Below are 21,697 nucleotides of genomic sequence, written 5' to 3'. Positions count from 1 at the left end.
TATTTCAGCTTTACGCGTGTCATCCTCTGTCTCAATGCCATCATCATCCCGGAGTGTCTGGATATGCTGTTTCGAGCCACTTACTGATTTAACGTAAGACCAGAACTTCCTAGGATTTTCTGTCAAGTTGGTACATAGAATATTACTTTCGAATTCACTGAACGCTTCACGCATAGCCCTCCTTACGCTAACTTTGACATCGTTTAGCTTCTGTTTGTCTGAGAGGTTTTGGCTGCGTTTAAACTTGGAGTGAAGCTCTCTTTGCTTTCGCAGTAGTTTCCTAACTTCGTTGTTGTACCACGGTGGGTTTTTCCCGTCCCTCACAGTTTTACTCGGCACGTGCCTGTCTAAAACGCATTTTACGATTGCCTTGAACTTTTTCCATAAACACTCAACATTGTCAGTGTCGGAACAGAAATTTTCGTTTTGATCTGCTAGGTAGTCTGAAATCTGCCTTCTATTACTCTTGCTAAACAGATAAACCTTCCTCCCTTTTTTTTATATTCCTATTAACTTCCATATTCAGGGATGCTGCAACGGCCTTATGATCACTGATTCCCTGTTCTGCACTTACAGAGTCGAAAAGTTCGGGTCTGTTTGTTATCAGTAGGTCCAAGATGTTATCTCCACGAGTCGGTTCTCTGTTTAATTGCTCGAGGTAATTTTCGGATAGTGCACTCAGTATAATGTCACTCGATGCTCTGTCCCTACCACCCGTCCTAAACATCTGAGTGTCCCAGTCAATATCTGGTAAATTGAAATCTCCACCTAAGACTATAACATGCTGAGGAAATTTATGTGAAATGTATTCCAAATTTTCTCTCAGTTGTTCTGCCACTAACGCTGCTGAGTCGGGAGGTCGGTAAAAGGAGCCAATTATTAACCTAGCTCGGTTGTTGAGTGTAACCTCCACCCATAATAATTCACAGGAACTATCCACTTCTACTTCACTACAGGATAAACTACTACTAACAGCGACGAACACTCCACCACCGGTTGCATGCAATCTATCCTTCCTAAACACCATCTGTACCTTTGTAAAAATTTCGGCAGAATTTATCTCTGGCTTAAGCCAGCTTTCTGTACCTATAAGGATTTCATCTTCGGTGCTTTCTATCAGCGCTTGAAGTTCCGTTACTTTACCAACGCAGCTTCGACAGTTGACAATTACAATACCGATTGCTGCTTGGTCCCCGCATGCCCTGACTTTGCCCCGCACCCGTTGAGGCTGTTGCCCTTTCTGTACTTGCCCAAGGCCATCTAACCTAAAAAACCGCCCAGCCCACGCCACACAACCCCTGCTACCCGTGTAGCCGCTTGTTGCGTGTAGTGGACTCCTGACCTATCCAGCGGAACCCGAAACCCCACCACCCTATGGCGCAAGTCGAGGAATCTGCAGCCCACATGGTCGCAGAACCGTCTCAGCCTCTGATTCAGACCCTCCACTCGGCTCTGTACCAAAGGTCCGCAGTCAGTCCTGTCGACGATGGTGCAGATGGAGAGCTCTGCTTTCATCCCGCTAGCGAGACTGGCAGTCTTCACCAAATCAGATAGCCGCCGGAAGCCAGAGAGGATTTCCTCCGATCCATAGCGACACACATCATTGGTGCCGACATGAGCGACCACCTGCAGATGGGTGCACCCTGTACCCTTCATGGCATCCGGAAGGACCCTTTCCACATCTGGAATGACTCCCCCCGGTATGCACACGGAGTGCACATTGGTTTTCTTCCCCTCTCTTGCTGCCATTTCCCTAAGGGGCCCCATTACGCGCCTGACAAAAAATGGCTCTGAGCACTATGGGACTCAACTGCTGAGGTCATTAGTCCCCTAGAACTTAGAACTAGTTAAACCTAACTAACCTAAGGACATCACAAACATCCATGCCCGAGGCAGGATTCGAACCTGCGACCGTAGTGACGCGCCTGACGTTGGAGCTCCCAACTACCAGTAAGCCCACCCTCTGCGACCGCCCGGATCTTGCAGACTGAGGGGCAACCTCTGGAACAGGACAAGCATCCATGTCAGGCCGAAGATCAGTATCAGCCTGAGACAGAGCCTGAAACCGGTTCGTCAGACAAACTGGAGAGACCTTCCGTTCAGCCCTCCGGAATGTCTTTCGCCCCCTGCCACACCTTGAGACGACCTCCCACTCTACCACAGGTGAGGGATCAGCCTCAATGCGGGCAGTATCCCGGGCAACCACAGTCGTAGTCCGATCGGGGGATGCGTGGGACGAGCTGGCCGTCCCCGACAAACCCCCATCCGGACCCCCACAGTGATGCCCATTAGCAACAGCCTCAAGCTGTGTGACCGAAGCCAACACTGCCTGAAGCTGGAAGCGAAGGGATGCCAACTCAGCCTGCATCCGAACACAGCAGTTGCAGTCCCTATCCATGCTAAAAACTGTTTTGCAAAGAACGTCTGAACTAATCTACAGAGAGCGCAAACAAATCGACAAATTTAAACGGTTATTAAAATACAAGATTGCCTAGTAAATGCAGTAATGTTGCTACTTGCGCACTGCTGACACTGCTCGACAGCGGAAGGAGACTACGCGATTTAACACTATTCAGGTACTAAAACGCGATGCTACAACTCTCAAATACTATAATACGCCCGAAATTTATGTATCAAACAATGCAAGTACCAAAAAGACGCAAAGAAATTAAGAATTAAACTATGTAAGAAATGAGTGAGCTAGGAGTATACGACTTGCTGCTGCAGCTGCTTATCCAACGGCTGAGCTCTACATCTCATGATGAAAGGACCCTAATTCAGTTTTCAGTCGCACTGAAGGGAGGACATCGAAGACTTGCATGAGCATGAGGGGTATTTGCATGTTTACGGATAAAGAGTCAGTTTTCCGATGAGACTGGAAGGAGCTCAAGGGGCGTAACTTCATGCTGCGGTCCAGGAGTTATTAGTGAGTGTCCATAGTATGTGCAGTAATAGATTTTGGTCTATATTATAACTTATCTGGAGCGTACTGTATAAGATCAAAAGAACGTAGTACAAGGGACCAGCTGAATGAGTTGATTGGACACTGACCTCACATTCGGGAGGGTGGAGTTCACCCTGTTCGGCCATTCTGATTTAGGTCTTCCATGTTCTTTCCAAATTATTTCGCGCAAATGCTGGGATCGTTCGTTCAGTAAGGCTACAGATGATCGCCTGTCCTATCCTCTTAACAATATTATTACATGTTCTCTCTCTCTCTCTCTCTGTATGTGTGTGTGTGTGTGTGTGTTTATGTGTGTGTGTATGTATTCTGAGCTGTATGTTTTCATTGTATTATGATGACACATTCTACATCATTGGGAGGTGTCCTGTGGATGAATGAGTAAATAAATAAAAAAATAATTATGAGAAGAACAAAAGTTGCTAAACGTAGCTGTTTGATAATCTCTATGTCAAATTTCTTCCAGTTGAAATTTCCATCGGTATTTACACCAAAAAATTTAGACCATTCTGTCCCATTCACTGGCTCTTCTTTATAATAATTCATCACGTTCTTCTGTCTGTTATACAGTACAGATGAATTTATGACAGATGCCGTTGCAGTGAATCGCTTATTAATTATTTTGAATACCTTATTAACTACATCGTCTGTTGGTCCTCTTTCTTACTATATTAATTATAACACTTGTTGCAGGTAAGTACGTTAAGTAGTAAATCGTTCATTGATATAACGAATACGAGAGGATCAAAATTGAAACCTTTGGTTTGCCATTTCTAATTTCTTCCCAGTGACTTCAGTTTCCTCTCCTTCTTCCAAGCTTTGAATTCTTTAGTATTACGTTTTGCATTTTTGTTACATATGATACAAACCAGTTTTTTGAAGCATAATTGACTCCTTGAAACTTGAGAATTACTAAAAAAATAAAATCATGTTCTGCATATCAAAGGCTTTGATACCAGTTGGAGACTTTTATTTTTGTTATTTAAGGCATTGAACATTTCATGAGCAGCTGTACAAATGATTTTCTCAGTTGAGGAAACCTTCTAGAACCCAAACTGTAATTTTCTGAGTAAATTTTTCCTATTGAAGTGTGCTCTGCTCTTGAATCCATTACTTTATCGCATTTTTTAGAAAGAATTCTCTCTAGGGGAACTGGGAAAAATTATTTGAATTTTGCAGTCACCTTTCCTACAAAGAAGTTTAACAACACCATATTTTAATGTTTGGGAAAACGCTCTAAGCTGGTGATGCGTTATATTTAGCGCTGACGATACGACTTATTACGTGAGAAAAGCTCTTCAGACTCCCGCTAGAGGACCTTTACGTATACGGCACCCAAATAAGATTTTGTTTCATTCAGTTTTAGTACAGGACATAAATTACTTCAAGTTGCTTGAAGATTTGTAGAAAAATATTTTCAGTATATTCCTTTACTTCTTCTAAAGTACTGTTTGACACTACAGTTACCGTTACATTTAGAAAGTGACTGTTAAAAATTCTTGCAACTTGTGAGCTATCAGATGTAATATAGTCAATCATTTTAACTGCTATACAGTTTTGTGTGCTTGTTGTCTGACCTGTCTCCTGTTTCACCATGTCTTATACAGTTTTAATTCAATTACTAGTTTATATCAAAATGTATTGTACATACTTCTGGATCTTTTAATAAACTTACTTTATGTATTGCAGTAATGTTTGCAGAAGTAAGAAAGGATCTTTACCCGTCCTAGAAATTGTATAAATCTCCCTTTTCCTGCAAAAAGATATTTTCATTCGCTGGTTCACTTTCTTCAATGAAATTTCTGGATTTTTTTAGCATAGCTATTTCAAATAATGACAGAAATTTATCATAACAATATAAATTTCACATTAGTATCTCTTTCCATACATACCCTATAATATCTCATCCATTTTCATACCCTATGTCTCATCCACTTTCATCTTATTTAACTTATTCTTAAAAACCTAAATCCTAGAACGATTAATAGGTTTCAAAGTTTTCTTGCATGTGTCTTAAAACTGTATGATGTTTCATCATTTTCGTTAGTTTTCCGTCATTGTTAGGTAGTGCACTAACAATAGGGAAAATATTTTTTTTTCAATCAGAACAACATATGTGAATACATTATTAATCAGGGTCCTGGAGTCTTGCGACAGTTGATTTGGAAGACGCACTACAGGAATCAGATTGCAACTCTCAAATGTTGGTTCTGGTTTGTTTTTTTCTCCCAGAGCCTCTTAACAAACACCGCTGAAATCTCCGAAAACTGTTAATTATTTTGCGTTACATGGTGGTAGCTCAATCGACTTTTCATAAATAACTGAATGTTCCTAGGGCGGACCTACAGAACGTCAAAGAATTATAAGTATTCAGCAGCAGCAAATCATATGCACTTGGTTCTAGGTTCAGATCTACACAAAAACTATTTTTTCCAATATTTAGGACTTTGTGTTCAACTCTTACATTTTTCCTATTTCCCTGACTGTTTTTACCTGAAAAAGATGTTTATCTACAACTACTATGTTTTGACTTCTGTACCCCTGTGTTTATATGGTGTTCAGATAGATAAAGAACGCCTCCCCCCACAGGATTCTGCTGATCTTTTATACAACCAAGATGTTCCTCTCATTTATTATTTTTTAGTTCCTCGATTGTTCTGATGGGACAGAATTTATGTTTTTTTCTCTTTTTAATTGTAGGATAGTTTTGGTCTTGTTCTGTTCTGATTTACCATCTGTCTATAAGCTGTTAAAACTTCCGATAGTCCTTTTAGTGTACTGAAGTGTGTAACACTGCTGAAAGTTATTTCGGAGCTAGTGCGTAGATAAATCTACGACAGTTCACATTACAAAATACTATAACTTAGACCTTTATTTGTGTAGATTCGTAACCATACATACATTTTCTAACATTCTTGATCCTCCATTAAACATATTACTCCATCGTCATACCACCATAATATAAACTCCGTCTCACATGATGTGGGAGTGAAGAAGGATGTTATCAGCATTAATTGGAGCACACCTGTAGAGTTCGCATGTACGGCTGTAATGGAATGCCGTTCTTGTCCAGTACTCCTCTCATCTTCCGTATGATATCTTTTCCTGGATTCTTGGCTCGTGTCAGCAGCCAAGAAAATCCTGAAACAGTGCAGTTGTAGGTCAGCAACTCTTCAGAATACCAGTTCACTCTGCTGTAATAGCATAGGAAAAACCGAAACGATAGCTCTTATACTGAAGTATGCGTATTATCATTTCTAAGATATTAAAGTCTGCTGTTTGAAAACCACTGGGTATTTATTAAGGAGTGCCTTTCTCAATAATTTGTTAAATCGTTGTGTTTCCATGTGATCTTCGCGACGAATTACACACACTCGTCGACAGGAAGTTAAATCCTAATTTTCTTCCCTGTCACTTTTTGCAACAATTTTAATTTTTTCTAGTGCCTCCACAAGATACAGTGTAGTTTTGTAATCGTGAACAGAAATGATTATAGGAGCCTTATTTAGGCAGAGTATGTTCGACGCTACTTTCATCAATTGTCACAAATGATTCCAGCAACGCAGACCAGAACAGACGGCATATCATGATACTCAATAAGGAACAAAACTGGCCATCGATTGGTCAGGGGAATACAGACATGTCTCAGAGGACTCGATGGGTAAGGCGAGCAATATGTGCATAGTATGTCCTCCAGAAACAGCATGTGCTCGTGGCGTTGCAGAAGACGGAAAATACTGTGCTGGCTGATGATATGGTCGTACCTCCAGCGTCCAATGAGTACAATCGTAAGTTCCCCACAACACGATACTCGAAGTTTTTCCTGCAATTTACTGCCTGAGGAACTCTGACAGTTGTTGTTCTTGCCAACGCTGCAGTAGCAAATGACCAACACTGATACTAAGGCAGAATGTGCCCACGTCCCTAAACACGATACTATCTCTCACTCTGTCCGAACAAGCCTCGAAAGGCCCAACAGTACCGACCGATCGCCGAGTCATCATCCTCTGAAGGCGTCACTTTATGTGGATATGGAGGCGTATGCGGTCAACACACCGCTCTCCCGGCTGTTGTCAGTTTTCTTGACAGGAGCAGCTAGTTTTCAGCAACCGAGTAGCTCCCCAATTGGCCTCACAAGAGCTGTATGCATCACGCTTGCCAACACCGCTCGGCAGGCCTGAATGATCATCCATCCAAGATGTTAGCCAAGCCCGACAGCGCTTAACTTCGGTGATCTGACGGCAACCGGTGTTAGCACTTCGGGAATGCCGTTGAATCTCTAAATATAGCCTTGTACATTGCATTCTTAGAAGAAAGAATAAGGAAAGGCAAACCTACGTTTCTGGCATTTGTAGACTTAGAGAAAGCTTTTGACAATGTTGACTGGAATACTCTCTTTCAAACTCTAAAGGTGGCAGGGGTAAAATACAGGGAGCGAAAGGCTATTTACAATTTGTACAGAAACCAGATGGCAGTTATAAGAGTCGAGGGACATGAAAGGGAAGCTGTGGTTGGGAAGGGAGTAAGACAGGGTTGTAGCCTCTCCCCGATGTTATTCAATCTGTATATTGAGCAGGCAGTAAAGGAAACAAAAGAAAAATTCGGAGTAGGTATTAAAATCCATGGAGAAGAAATAAAAACTTTGAGGTTCGCCGATGACATTGTGATTCTGTCAGAGACAGCAAAGAACTTGGAAGAGCATTTGAATGGAATGGACAGTGTCTTGAAAGGAGGATATAAGATGAACATCAACAAAAGCAAAACAAGGATAATGGAATGTAGTCGAATTAAGTCGGGTGATGCTGAGGGAATTAGATTAGGAAATGAGACACTTAAAGTAGTAAAGGAGTTTTGCTATTTGGGGAGCAAAATAACTGATGATGGTCGAAGTAGAGAGGATATAAAATGTAGACTGGCAATGGCAAGGAAATCGTTTCTGAAGAAGAGAAATTTGTTAACATCGAGTATAGATTTAAGTATCAGGAAGTCATTTCTGAAAGTATTTGTATGGAGTGTAGCCATGTATGGAAGTGAAACATGGACGATAAATAGTTTGGACAAGAGGAGAATAGAAGCTTTCGAAGTGTGGTGCTACAGAAGAATGCTGAAGATTAGATGGGTAGACCACATAACTAATGAGGAAGTATTGAATAGGATTGGGGAGAAGAGAAGTTTGTGGCACAACTTGACCAGAAGAAGGGATCGGTTGGTAGGACATGTTCTGAGGCATCAAGGGATCACCAATTTAGTATTGGAGGGCAGCGTGGAGGGTAAAAATCGTAGAGGGAGACCAAGAGATGAATACACTAAGCAAATTCAGAAGGATGTAGGTTGCAGTAGGTACTGGGAGATGAAGAGGCTTGCACAGGATAGAGTAGCATGGAGAGCTGCATCAAACCAGTCTCAGGACTGAAGACCACAACAACAACAACATTGCATCCCACTAGTTCCGTCTTCCAGTGTATGATCCGGGGCAGGTTGTACGAATATAAATTCTAAGAGAAAGCCTACCTTGTTCCCAGTAGACGGCGCCAGATAGTCATATTTGACACTATGGGTGCAACAGTGAACCTAATGCGCTCTGCTGTTGCCTGATGAGTTGATTCACGAGTGAACGTGAATGTATTTGTCGAGCGTATTCAGAACGACAAACTTCTAATCTTTCCTTAGATCGCTAGCACAAACAGTGATACACACTTGATGACTCGTGTCCCAAGTGCCGGATAATTTTAGAAAAGGAGCACGACAGAATCAGAACACTACTTTTCTAAAATTCGCTTAAGTACAAGAATTCGGATTGTAAACGCTGTTCTGCGTGTCTGCAGCGTTTCATATCCAAGTTATTTGTCCAAAACAGCGATGTGTCTCTTTCAGACATTCAGATATGATTACGAACTGTTGTTGCAGGAAACAGCATGCAAGGCGTTAGTACGACTTCCTGCCAAACAGTGCTCCAATATTTGGGATCTGTATCAAGTGACACGACTGAAGACACCAAAGGAGTGCAAAGGTATCCCGCTGTCATGGCGTTAAGTTGATGTAGCCCACTGCCGAGATATGTGACTACAGCTGCCAGTCTTAAAGTGGGAGAGACCAACGAGTGAAACCGGAATTGCGAACTAATGCTCGTGAACAACCGTAGAAACGCAACGTTCTTTCTACGAGTCCCACTATCACAGGAGCTACCCACCTGACTCGCTCAGCGTGAGATGCTGAAGGTAGCTGTTACCTTAACATAGTAACTGTCAATAATTTATCACACAAGGTGTTTCCTGCTTGCGCGCCATATCCCAGCCGCACACTTCATCTATCTCCAGACCGCGTTGCTCAGGGGAAGAGAAAAAACTGCGAAAGCATCACATTTAAATGGTAATGCAGTGTCACAGCGTATGACTTGATTTCAAATTTCATATTTCTCAACAACATAGTTCACAGAAACAACAATTTTCAGTCAATATTATTTATTTTTGGCGTGCTGAAGACATAACATAACTTATATTTGGTGCAAACTGTCCGCGTGTGGACAGAAGTAGACGATTTCACAGATTTTCACACTCAGGTTGTCACGTAACCGTGACTTTGTTAGCCTTTCACATACATATGTTGATTAAAATAATCTACCACAGTTTTAAACTCACTACGGAGACGTGGAAGCTCTCCCTGAGGAAAATAATGTAGAAATCCTGAATTGTTTTGACATAAAATAATTTGTCTTTTAAACGGTAATTACACTGCAGATTCTCAATTCCATCTGCAAATGTACAAAGGGGCTTCCATCTCAAGCGGGCTCGAAAACAAATGTAAGACTGACAGTCTTCTCAAAACGATTAGAAAACTATCTTTGTAACTCTTTCAAGGCCACTACGAGTTCTTCAAACATCACATTTTCTTTGATGCAAGTGAGCTTGCGGAAATGGATGTTTTCTTTGCAAGTATTTGCCCTTTCACAGTGCATCCCCATCAAAGCAGAAATAAGATTCTTCTCACCTCACAGCGTCTTACTGTGCACAGTGTGCAGTAAAGTCCACCTAAAATGAAAAGTCTGCAATCCGTTCCGGATGTTCTAGTTTTCGTTCCTGTTGTCGTTCTTCCTCCATAAATTCAACAATGGCGTCTTTTAAATCGAAAAATCGTTCCAGGCATGTCCCTTGACTCAACTGAGGACATTTTGTTGTAATATATAAAGTCTTTATAATCTTCCTTGAATTTCAGCGGAATCTGTTGCAACTAACAGCGGAATAATGCGTGAGAATCCAGATAATTTACTGCCTATCTAGTCATTTTCATGCCCGCAAATTTAGTCTAACGTGTTTCTTGATGTACAGGGCAACGAATCACGTTTGTCGATCGTTGTTCCTTTTTGCTGTTTCATCGTAAACTAAAACTTTAAATTCTTTTTGTGTGATTCCCTAGCAAATTTGGGGTACCTACCGACTATGCAACTGTATGTCGCATAATAGACATTGCGCATTCTTATCTTTCTGTCACTCCCATTCGTTTTTAAAGGTTTGTGACGATAGATCACTAGACAGGCTCTTTTCGTACAAACAGCCCCTGGACCTTTGAACTTCTTTTATACCACGAACAAATACAAACTGCGAAGGATAAACAGCGCAGAGAGCACGATTCTGTCGGACTGAAGGAAGTCGTACCGACCGAAAAAATGCTACGACTGCAGTACTAAACGAGATATAGCGCTATACCGAATACTTCCGAGAAATACCGAGCAAGGCCGAGACACGCCGAGCGTCCGCCCACAAGCGGTACGCACATCGTGCTCAAGTACAGTTTGGGAATGTGTGTCCAACTCTACCTTGACGCTTTCAGGATGAGTCCAAGTCGAACTCGGGCATTGATCCATAGCCACAGACGTCGTACCTCCTAAACTATGTGTCGGAGAATGACATAATTCTGCATATTCAGTCAGTACTATATGCGAACACTATCCGCTAAATGTGTTGTGAATAGGATCAAATGGATGTTCCAAGTGAAACAGTTGTACTTGGCCTGGTGTAAGCACGTAACTGTTAGCTTCTAATTGTACAGGGGAAATAAAAGTGGCCCATATGAGTGAATACAATACAGTGTGAATGTATGAATGAAACCACAACCCTTGACGCGCCCACCGTGTTTACACCCGCCACTTCATGAGCACCGGTTCAGAGCATAGTGAGGGCTGTCTCAGTGTGAGTGGATCAATGCAAAAGGGACGACAGTCCTCACACTGCAGCAGCGGGTGTACGTTGTGGATAGTTACGTGACAACAAAGTCTAGAAACGATGAGGTCAGTTGTTTTCTGAGAAGTTTAATGGTGTCAGAGTGCCAGCAAAGAGCGCCATACATCGATTAAGCCTAAAATGGCGTCAGACAGGATCTGTTTTGAACAAGTCAATAAACATTCCGAAACGTGCCCGCACATCAGAAAATGTGGCTGAGGTTCACCTGAAAATGCTTCAGAGTACTACCAAATCAACCCGACACTTGTCGCAAGAGAATGGCATATCACGACGATCATGCGAATGAATACTCCACCTAGACCAGCTCATGCATCACTACCGAATGCCTGTTGTTCATGCATTAAAACCAGCTGATGCTCGTCTGCGCATCCAGTTTTGTGAGCGGCTGTTCACTGAGCTAACAATTAATGGATTTATGTCTCATGAAGCCTGGTTTCAGATGAGTGGTTTGTCAACTCACAGAATCATAGGTTCTATGGCTTCCACGAAACCCCACTGCATGGTCAGAAGCTTGGGATTTCGTGTGCAGTATTCGCGCGCGGTATTATTGGCTTAATCGTCTTTCAACAGACGCTGACTTTGGTGCGTTACATGGCCAACATTTTGAAACCATTTATGGCACCATGAATGGAGGTGGAAAAGATCTACGCCTACTTCAAACAGGATGGATTGGTTGGTTAATTTTGAGAGAGGGGACAAACCAGCGAGGTTATTGGTCCCACCAGATTAGGGAAATTTATATTAAAAATGAAGAAATTCCTCCAGCTGTATTTAAGGCGTCGATTTTATTTTGGCATCTAGTTTCAACGCCGTAACAACCTCCTGTTCAGACCCATAAACTTGTTGACGTCAACTGCGTGCGGCTGATACTGGAAGTCAGTGGTGAGATATGGACGTCCATATCTCACCACTGACTTCTAGTACCAGCCGCACGCAGTTGACGTCAACAAGTTTATGGGCCTGAACAGGAGGTTGTTACGACGTTGAAACTAGATGCCAAAATAAAATCGACGCCTTAAATACAGCTGGAGGAATTTCTTCATTTTTTAATATAAATTTATACCAGCTGACGTTCCACTGTCCTCCATTTCAACTATGGATGTACGAAGATTGGGGAAAGGTTGGGAAGGAAGTCGGCCGTGCACTTTCAAAGGAACCATCCCGGTAATTGCCTCAAGCAATTTAGGGAAATCACGGAATACCTAAATCAGGATGACCGGGCGCGGGATTGAACCGTCATCCTTCCGGATGAGAGTCCACTGTTCTAACCACTGTGCCACCACGCTCGGTCGAACAGGATGGAGCAACTGCCCTTACAGTCGGCCAAACTTTGGAACACATTTATACAATCTTCACGTCTGACTGAGTTGTAAGCAGGGATCGATATGGTCGCTGCCCTAGTTGACCATCCAGGTCACCTGATCTATTAGTGTGCGACTATTTTTGTGCGGTTCCGCCAAGTTTAGCGTTTATAGCAACAACCCTCACACTATTCAAGAATTGCGGCAGAACATCATCTCGGATGAGACTGTAGCAATTCTAACAGTCGAGCTTCGAACCGCCTTCAGCAACCAGCACCCACATGTGCCAATAAATGTATGGTGGTCACTTTCATCATCTACTATAGTCAGGTTTAGTACTGTATTTACTTTCCTCCGTTTATTTGTACCCTGGAACTCTGTTCTCCGGGCCACCTTTATTTGGGCCCTGTACGAACTCAGCAGTTAATACTCTTTATGCCAAACACGGCACGCCTCAGACAGTTCTTCTGCGTTGTTCTTTGATATCCGTCATGCAGGAATGGCCGCCTGTCCGCACCTCAGCGAAAGGTGGCGAAGAGAGATCCTAGCCTACAAAACCCCACGGTTTTTGAACAGCTAGCTTCCTCGGCGTCAGTAGCAGGTGCTCCGAACCTGTGGCGATCGATTTCCGACAAGTGATATCATTACTACCTCCAGTAGAGCTTGAAGTCTGTGTGAAATTCTTCTGCATCACCCACAAACTTCTTCTGCAGTTTCTTACCCTCAAAGACAATATTGCATTTTAGCGTTTATTCCTTGAGATTTCCCATTTTCCAAAGATTTCATCAATTAGCGGAGTCTGTTACTAGAGTCCAATGAAAGATACATAACCACCCCTTAATTTTTAGCGTTAACTTTTCAGGAGATAGATGTTGATCGCTCAAAACACCTAAAGGTGATGGACAGACCTTCTGGTCACGGTCACAAAACCTTATGTACGAGTAATGGAAATGTTCAGACATCCTACATGATCCTAATTTTACTCTATTAACGTGCGTACTTAGGTGCACTATGTTCTGGAGCTCTAGTGCCAAAAGGAACTGTTATCTGACGTTCTTTTACTCCCTCTTAGTACGTTTATTCCTCAATAAAATTTGTTGCAAATAATGTATCCGTTCCTTTCACTCGAGAGCACCTTTCATACTCTCAGAACTAGGGACTCACATACTCAATAGCAGGGACGAAAACAGATCAAATACAATCTCAAAAGGCACTTCCTCTGATCCAAAAAATGTCCATTATTTGGGAATACATATTTTCAATAACTCATCTTTAATAATAAAATGTTTAGCTTAAATACAGTCACCAAAACAGAATGTCTCTAGCTAGAGAATGCTTCTTGATGAGCTGCAAACTGGAGGAGCTAGAGATCTTGGAAAGGAAAATTCTAAGAAAAATATGGATGCATTTCGGAATGATGACGGATGGAAACCACAAAATAACAGAGAAGTTTACCACAAGGTGGAAAGAATTTTGGAAACCATTCAGAGGAGGAGGAGACTGACGTTTCTTGGACGTCTACACAGAATGAACGTAAGTAGATTAATGAGATTTTCAACAATCTATGTCAGAAAGCATTACAATATGAGTTAAGAAAGTTAAGAAAAATTTAGAAAAGACAAAACTCACAATCTCACACCTTACAAGTGGACAAGAATTTGGAAGTGCTTTAAGCTGGAGGAAGACCAATGAGAAGCGTACGAACGAGGACAGAGGAACAATGGAAACAGTCCAGCGAACGCATAATGGAGTACTGGAGAAAGACAGTAATCTCCAGACAATGAAATAAACTTGTAGCGTAACCCTAATTGGTCAATCCGCTTCCAAAAAAGCAAAAAGAGTCTCCGCGAACAGGCAAAGACGGTCGCACCATGCCGACCGGCCACCGTGTCATTCTCTGCCATATGGCGCCATTCGGACGTATATGGAGCGCACGGGATCAGCTCACCGCTCACTTCAGCCGTTGTCAGTTCCTCAATTGGCACCAGGACGCCCAATCGACCCCTTTCTGGTCCTCCCAGCAAGGAAAAATACCTGGGTGTACCAGGAAATGAACACGCGTCATCCGCGTGGCAGTCAGATGCACTGACCACTCGATTACAGAGGCGCACATTTCACTTATAACAACAAAACCAAAAACAAAAGTCAATTTACGACGAATCTGAAGCAATCATTGGTGGCCAACTGCCCATAGACTGCCTTCTTATTAGAAGCAGTAGGCACAAGGGAAGGTCGGTTAGGCTGGAAATCCGAGTGCTTTTCATCAGCAGTATATGCCGGAAAAATCTATATTCACACATAGGTCTATTCCGTTCAAAACTTTGACTTAATGACTTCATTATAAACGGCAGTACTAATAATTATTTCTTGTGGCTCAGTGGCCGAGAGCACGTCTCTCAATTCGTCGTTACTTTGTGAAAGTTGGGCGCATGAGACCTGTGCCTTTATAGAGCCGAACACCCTACGCTAAACATGTGATACATGTTTCACTAAAGGTTAAACAAATATTCTGATGTAGGGCTATCAGCCTCTTCCCCCTCTCCCACTATGGGCTGGGAGAATCGAAAATCAATAAAGGAACAAAAAAAAAGATAACTATTGTAGTTGTTGTCTTCTCGTTGAAACATCACAGTGTCTTGACGCTACCACCAGGCTGGAAATCCGAGTGCTTTTCATCAGCAGTATATGCCGGAAAAATCTACATTCACACATAGGTCTATTCCGTTCAAAACTTTGACTTAATGACTTCATTATAAACGGTTGCTTTTTTAAGTCAACTTTCTTTCGGCGTGGAAATTTAGCACTAAGGTACACTTACTTCACTTTAATGTTCACAACAGTTTGGGGTAATTAAAAATTTTTATATAAAAAATGACTTCTTTATGCTCAACAGTTTCATGTCCGATATACCCCCAAAAATTTAAACGGTCGCATGCAAAAGATTGAAAAGAAATGTTTGTAAAATCATCGAACGTATATTCTTATGACGTTGAGTTTCGTACTCCTATTAAATGACGTCTTGTAGTATTTGTTCAAAAAACTTACTCAAATGCAGGCGGGTGACGCCCTCGAAAACTATCGATATTTCGACAGGTGCACAGCCCGTCGTTTCCAAGGCAGAAATGCGACGAGAGAGGACTGTGCAAAGAAATTTAAACGCTCTTACGGGAATTTGCGTATTGTTAGGGAATCTGTCAGGTACACGGGTCACCTAGTGCAAGTCTCTTTAGCTGACGCCACTTCGGTGAGTTGCCTGGCGACAAGGATGAAATGCTGATCACGACAACACAACATACATCTAGCAGAGGAAAATCTCTGACCCTGCTGGAAATCCAACCCAGGCCCCTCACATGGCATTCCACCGCGTTTACCAATCAGCTACAGAGGCGGACCCTCACGGGAACGTAACAGCATGACGTGTATGGACCACAAGCGTCACACACGCTAACAACAGTCGGGGAAATCTGCTATTGCAGAAGACTGCCTTGTTATCCGTCATGCTGTGGAATATAACAGCACTGCTATTGGGGTAGAGTTATTAACGAAGCAGTTGAGATTAAACTAGGAAGTTCCTTATGATTAGAGATAGAGGTTTCGCTTCAATTTTGCTTGGAAAACTCTTCTCTCGCAGGCAAAACAACACTTTGATAGAGTAAATATTATTTGGTCACCCAGGAATGGCCCACGTGTTTCAGGTTGGATCCCTGAAAGTGTTATTATATATACGAGTGCGTTACCGTGTCGTATCGTTATAGTTTTTTGGTAAATCTTCTATTTCGGCGTTGGTGTTTTAGTAGTTATTACCCCAGGATAGCTGGGAAGTTTTTGGTGTGCGTAGTCCTCTCGTGCCGGGTCCATGACCATGTCAGGAGGACCCGCGTCCGCTATGGGGAAACTCGCGGAGCAGCCTTCGCGAACCTCCGACTCTTGCACCGCCGCCCTTCGGGGAGAACCGCGTCGGAAACACCGCTCGTCCCGGCCTCCCGTCGCGCACAATGCTCCGCCCACCTCGCAACGGGCGAAGGATCGCTTGAATCGCGCCAACCGCTACAAATCGCCTGTGGACACCACCGGCACTGAAACCGATCATCATGAAGACTGTCCACCGTCGCGTGTCAGGGTCCGTTCATCCGCGTCGTCGTCCGACGATTCACGTGACCGCCTAGTCATTGATCTTTCTCGTAGTGAGGCGGCGAACACGTCGGCTCTGTCTGACCACCACCCAGCTGTACCTGCACCTCTTTCTACGCCATCCCGCCACCGTGGCGAGTCTTCTGGACACCCTGACCCAGTCGGAAAGTCCTCTGGCCGTCGCCCCAGACGCCCATCCGCCCACGCGGGCTGTGGTGGCAGCGGATCGTGTTCCGATACCCCCCTGCCGGGGGACGCCGCACCGGATGGTCCTGTGGATGAGGAAATGACTCATGCTCCCGACCCTCTTTCTCAAGAGATCCCGTCAAGCCCTCTGAAGAAAGAGAGGATACCCCCCATTGTGGTATATAATGTCACTAATTACACGAAACTGAACACTGAGCTCCAGCGGCTCATTGTCGGCCAATTGAGAGCTGTTTACCAAAAAGATTATGTCAAATACCTGCTTGACAGTAGGGACGACTATCTTACCATTCTCGATTTCGTAAAATCAAAGGCGATGCCTTACTTTACCCACCAGACGTCGGGTAATCGCCGCACCAAAATCGTCATCAAGGACTTGCCACCAGAGGTTACGGCAGAGGAGGTCAAGGAGGAACTGCTTCGACTCGATTTCGAAGATCCTTTGGTCCACCAGTATAGCAAGAGGAATCCTGAGACCAGGGCATTGATCCCCTGCCCTACCCACGTCGTCTCCCTTTCCCGGAGGGAGGACATAGAGCGGATTTACCAAATCCGGTATCTTCTGTACACGAAAGTCCGGATTGAATCGTACGAGGGCCGGAACGGGCCAGCCATCTGTCGCAAATGCCAACGTTTACGACATACTGGGAATTACTGCTCCCTGCCGTTGCGGTGTGTTAAGTGTGCTGGCCCACATTTAGTGGAAAACTGCACACTCCCTGCTTTGGAGAAACCTACCTGTGCCAGATGTTTGGGAACAACTGACGATCCCCACCACATGGCATCCTGGAGGGGGTGCCCTGTTTACCAGAAGGCACTGAAGTCTTCTCGTCCATCCAAAAAGAAACCAAGAACAAATCGACCTCCCCCACCGCTACGGGACATGACCAACTACCCTGTTTTGCGGGGTCAGCCTGGTGCACTGTCCTCAGCAGCCACTCTGGTACCAGCCACTCAGGCACCAGATGGTTTGGTGGCTCCTGTGCCCCTTCCTGCCCAGACTCCCACGATATCCTTTGGTGCTGCAGCCCGGTCTCCTCCTCATTGTCTGTCTTCCGTGACAGCCCCCACTGCTCACCAACTACAGGAGCCAGCTGCAGCTCCCTCCAGTTCATCTGTGGCTCTGTCTCAGCCCTCTGCCCCTACCCCCACTCTGCCTACTACTACACCTGCTCCTGCGCGCCATAGGGACAAGCAGACCACCCAGGACCCTGCCCCAGTGGTGGAGACTGATGCGTCCTTTCGGGAGGACATGCGTGAAATCCTCCAGGTCATCTCCTTTTTCACGAAACCCCACATCAGGGCTGTTATTCGTGACACTGCACAAAAAATCCGTCAGTCGGAGGACGGGCTCTCCAAGGTCATCGCCCTAGTGGAGGGGCTTAGTCAAATATTGTTGTAATGGCGAATGGACCTCCACACCACCACCAGCCCCCTCGGGATCTTGTCACTTGCATTTTTAATGCCAATGGCATAAAACGTATGAAGACGGAATTGAACACCTTCCTCCATGACTATCGTGTGGATGTTTTACTGGTCACAGAAACACACCTCAAACCGGCAGACGATTTCCGCCTTCGCAATATGGTGTGTTACCGCTCTGACCGCCTCGACCGCCGTGGTGGAGGACAGCTGTATTCCTCAACAAAGCTCTTGTCCATACCCAAGAGATTCTCCAGCCCATGGAACACATAGAGGCCACAGCAGTTACCATCTCCACACGCCTTGGTGCCATTACCTTTGCAGCAGCGTATTTGAGCCCAAACAAGCCACTGCTGGAAGCAGACCTCCGCACATTGTCATCCTTTGACAGGCTTATCATTGGGGCAGATCTCAATGCCAAGCACCCAGCTTGGCATTCTCGCGTGTCTAACCCCAAAGGTCGGCTCCTCCTTGACCTGGAGGATACTTTAGCACTATCAGTCTATGGCCCCCACGAACCTACCCATATCCCAGTCCGTACTAACTGCCAGCCAGACGTTCTGGATGTAGCCATCTTCAAAAACATCAATGCTCAGTTTTCGCTGGAAGTTATCCACGAACTGGCCTCTGACCATGAGCCAGTACTCTTGCACCTCACCAATGCTGCCCTTTCATTTGATGCTCGTTCCACTGCGACCCTCACCAATTGGGACAAGTTTACCAGGGTACTTAATAACACCACTCGACACGACCTCGATTTGACGACACCGGCCAATATAGTCCGTGCTGTGGATTACCTTACCGCCAAAATACGGAAAGCAGTGAAACTCTCCACCTCCACTGCACCTCGAAATTTAACACCCCTGGACGACTTGCCCCCTCTGTTACGAGAGCTGAAGGTGCAAAAGAACCGCTGCCGCCGGAGGTGTAAGCAGTTTCGTGACCCCCAGGACAAACGCCAAATGAAACGCCTCCAACGCGAATTCAGCCACCGGCTCGCCGAATGGAGGTCTGAACAGTGGGAGGACAGGATGTCCACTTTCCTACTCCACCAAAAATCTGACTGGGCTGTCATTCGCACCCTGCGGCGTTCTAAGCCAGCGACTGCCCACCCTATTCGCACAGCAGCGGGCTTGTCATATGATACCCTGCAAATTGTGGAAACGCTGGCAGATGCGTTTGAGGCCCAAAACCGCCCTCTGGTCCAGGACCTTTCTCCAAACGAACTACAGGAAGAACATGAAGTCCTGACAGCTGTTGCTGCTTTCCGCAACCGCCCACCCCAATCTGCTCCCCGTCTTACGTCCATGGCAGAAATTCAGCGCATCCTTCGACGGAAACGTGGCCGGTCGGCCCCTGGATTGGACGGAATTTTAAATGAACATCTTTGCCACCTTCCCCGCACACCACTCATCTTGTTCACCAAGATTTTAAACTGTTGTCTCACATCTGGCCTTTTCCCCCCTCAGTGGAAACAAGCCAAGCTGATTGCGATCCCCAAGAGGTTCAAAGATCCTACAGTCCCCACCAACAACAGGCCCATCAGCCTCCTAAACACTATGGCGAAGGTCCTTGAATCTGTGATCCTTCACCGACTTTCCCAACCTCTTGCAGCAGCTGGGACGATCCGTCCTGAACAGTTTGGATTCACTTCGCACCTCTCTGCTGAACTGCAGGTCCTACGGATCACTGAACACATCAGCAAAGGCTTCAACACTGCCAAGTCGACAGCTGCCGTTTTTCTGGACTTGCAAAACGCCTACGATAAGATCTGGCAAGACAACCTCGTACACAAGATGCTGACACAGACCCCTATACCGGATATTTATATCAAGATCGTGGATGACTTCCTCCGTGGTAGGACTTTCCTAGTGGCTCAACGGGGAATGCGTTCTGGCATTCGCCAGTTGTCGGCAGGCACTCCGCAAGGATCGGTGCTATCTCCCATCCTATTTAATATCTATGTCAATGATATGCCGGTCATCCCCGAGTGCCACCTTGCACAATACGCTGACGACACAGCGCTATACACCACTGGCCGCATTACTGACGCCGTCGTCGCCCGCCTCCAGCGACAGGTGGACGCCACTATCACCTGGTGCCGGACAAACAAAATAGCTCTCAATGCCGCCAAAACTACGGCAGTTTACTTCACGAAACGGCGCCCAGTCCTCCGCCGCAATATCTCGATTGCAGGTGTGCAGGTGCCCTGGTCCCCGACAACCACCTATCTCGGGGTCCAGATGGACCACAAGTTGCTCTTCCACTGTCATGCGGAGTATGTCACCAACAAGGGGCAAAAGCTAACCAGGGCTCTGTACCCGCTCTTTCGCAGTAGGGAACTTAACCTGCATACCAAGCTCCGCATTTACCGAACAGTTATCCTGCCTGCCCTCACGTATGGATCTGCTGCATGGGCCACGATTAGTGTCACCAGGATGCGGACATTGCAACGCCTGCAGAACAAGGTGCTCAGGTGGAGCCTGCACGCCCCGCCACTCACGAGAATTGTCACTCTCCACGAGGAAGCGGATATTGTCCCCCTAAAGACGACCATACGCAACAACGCGCGGCGGCTCTATGAGAAAGTGGATGCCTTGCGGGACACTGTCCATGGGTTACGCCACGTTGGGACCACACTTCCACGCCGCTGGCATCGACATCCGGTTCCCCTAACCATCCTAGAGGAAACGGATTCCGACCATGGCTAACGATAGGTCTGGCACGCCCACCACGGACGCATCCTTTGGCGGGACTAGCCCCCATTCTACGTCCAATACTTGCCAATCATACCTGCCCATGTTAGGCTAAATTTTTCTGCCTGACTCATGTAGTAAAATCACCGTCAGAGGGTGGTACGGGACTACAAGTCCCACCGCCACACCTCCAAAGTGAATTGCAGTGACGCAGTCACTGCCCTGTGGAAATTTACTGCCTCACCAACACAGTTAGACCGCAATAGACCGGTGATGCTGTATTGTAACATATCACAAAAAAAAAAAAAAAAAAAAAAAAAAAAACAGGAATGGCTAGTATTTACTACTATTAGCTTCTAACTCGTGTATCTTCGATGTGCGGTGGCGGTAGGTGATTATTGTTTGTATGTGTTGTCTTTCTGCATGTGCTGTCATATGGCTCAGCCTACTAAGGGATTAAATTTACCTGTATAGCACTGTCTGCATTTGCGCTTTGAAAATGATGTTGTGGATGCCATGTTGTACACTGAACTTCCTTCCTTCTATCCTTTCCATATAGGCATTGCAAATTAGGTTTAATTTGATGATAACTGACTAAAATAGAGAACTAATTATTGTATATGCATCAGTGTTATATAGAGTGTAATGGGTATAAGAGTGGATATTTCTACCAGTGACTAAGGCCTGTGTGCTGAACGACATTACCTAAGTATATACATCATTTGTAGACTAATAATTATAGCT

At 44.9% G+C, this 21,697-nt stretch overlaps 1 protein-coding gene across 1 annotated transcript in view; it reads right to left on the bottom strand.

Moving 5' to 3' along the window:
* Positions 1-5,816: 5,816 nt before the first annotated feature.
* LOC126237581 (apolipoprotein D-like) overlaps positions 5,817-21,697 on the bottom strand; it is a 92,946-nt gene continuing 77,065 nt past the window's right edge. Inside the window, exon 6 of the mRNA XM_049947735.1 lies at positions 5,817-6,103. Within this exon, the coding sequence (XP_049803692.1) occupies positions 5,973-6,103 (131 nt within the window). The 3' untranslated portion in view covers positions 5,817-5,972. The remainder of the gene's footprint in view (positions 6,104-21,697) is intronic.

Source organism: Schistocerca nitens, chromosome 1 (assembly GCF_023898315.1).
Source record: "Schistocerca nitens isolate TAMUIC-IGC-003100 chromosome 1, iqSchNite1.1, whole genome shotgun sequence".
NCBI lineage: Eukaryota > Metazoa > Arthropoda > Insecta > Orthoptera > Acrididae > Schistocerca > Schistocerca nitens.
This window is presented reverse-complemented; position numbering and strand designations above follow the sequence as displayed.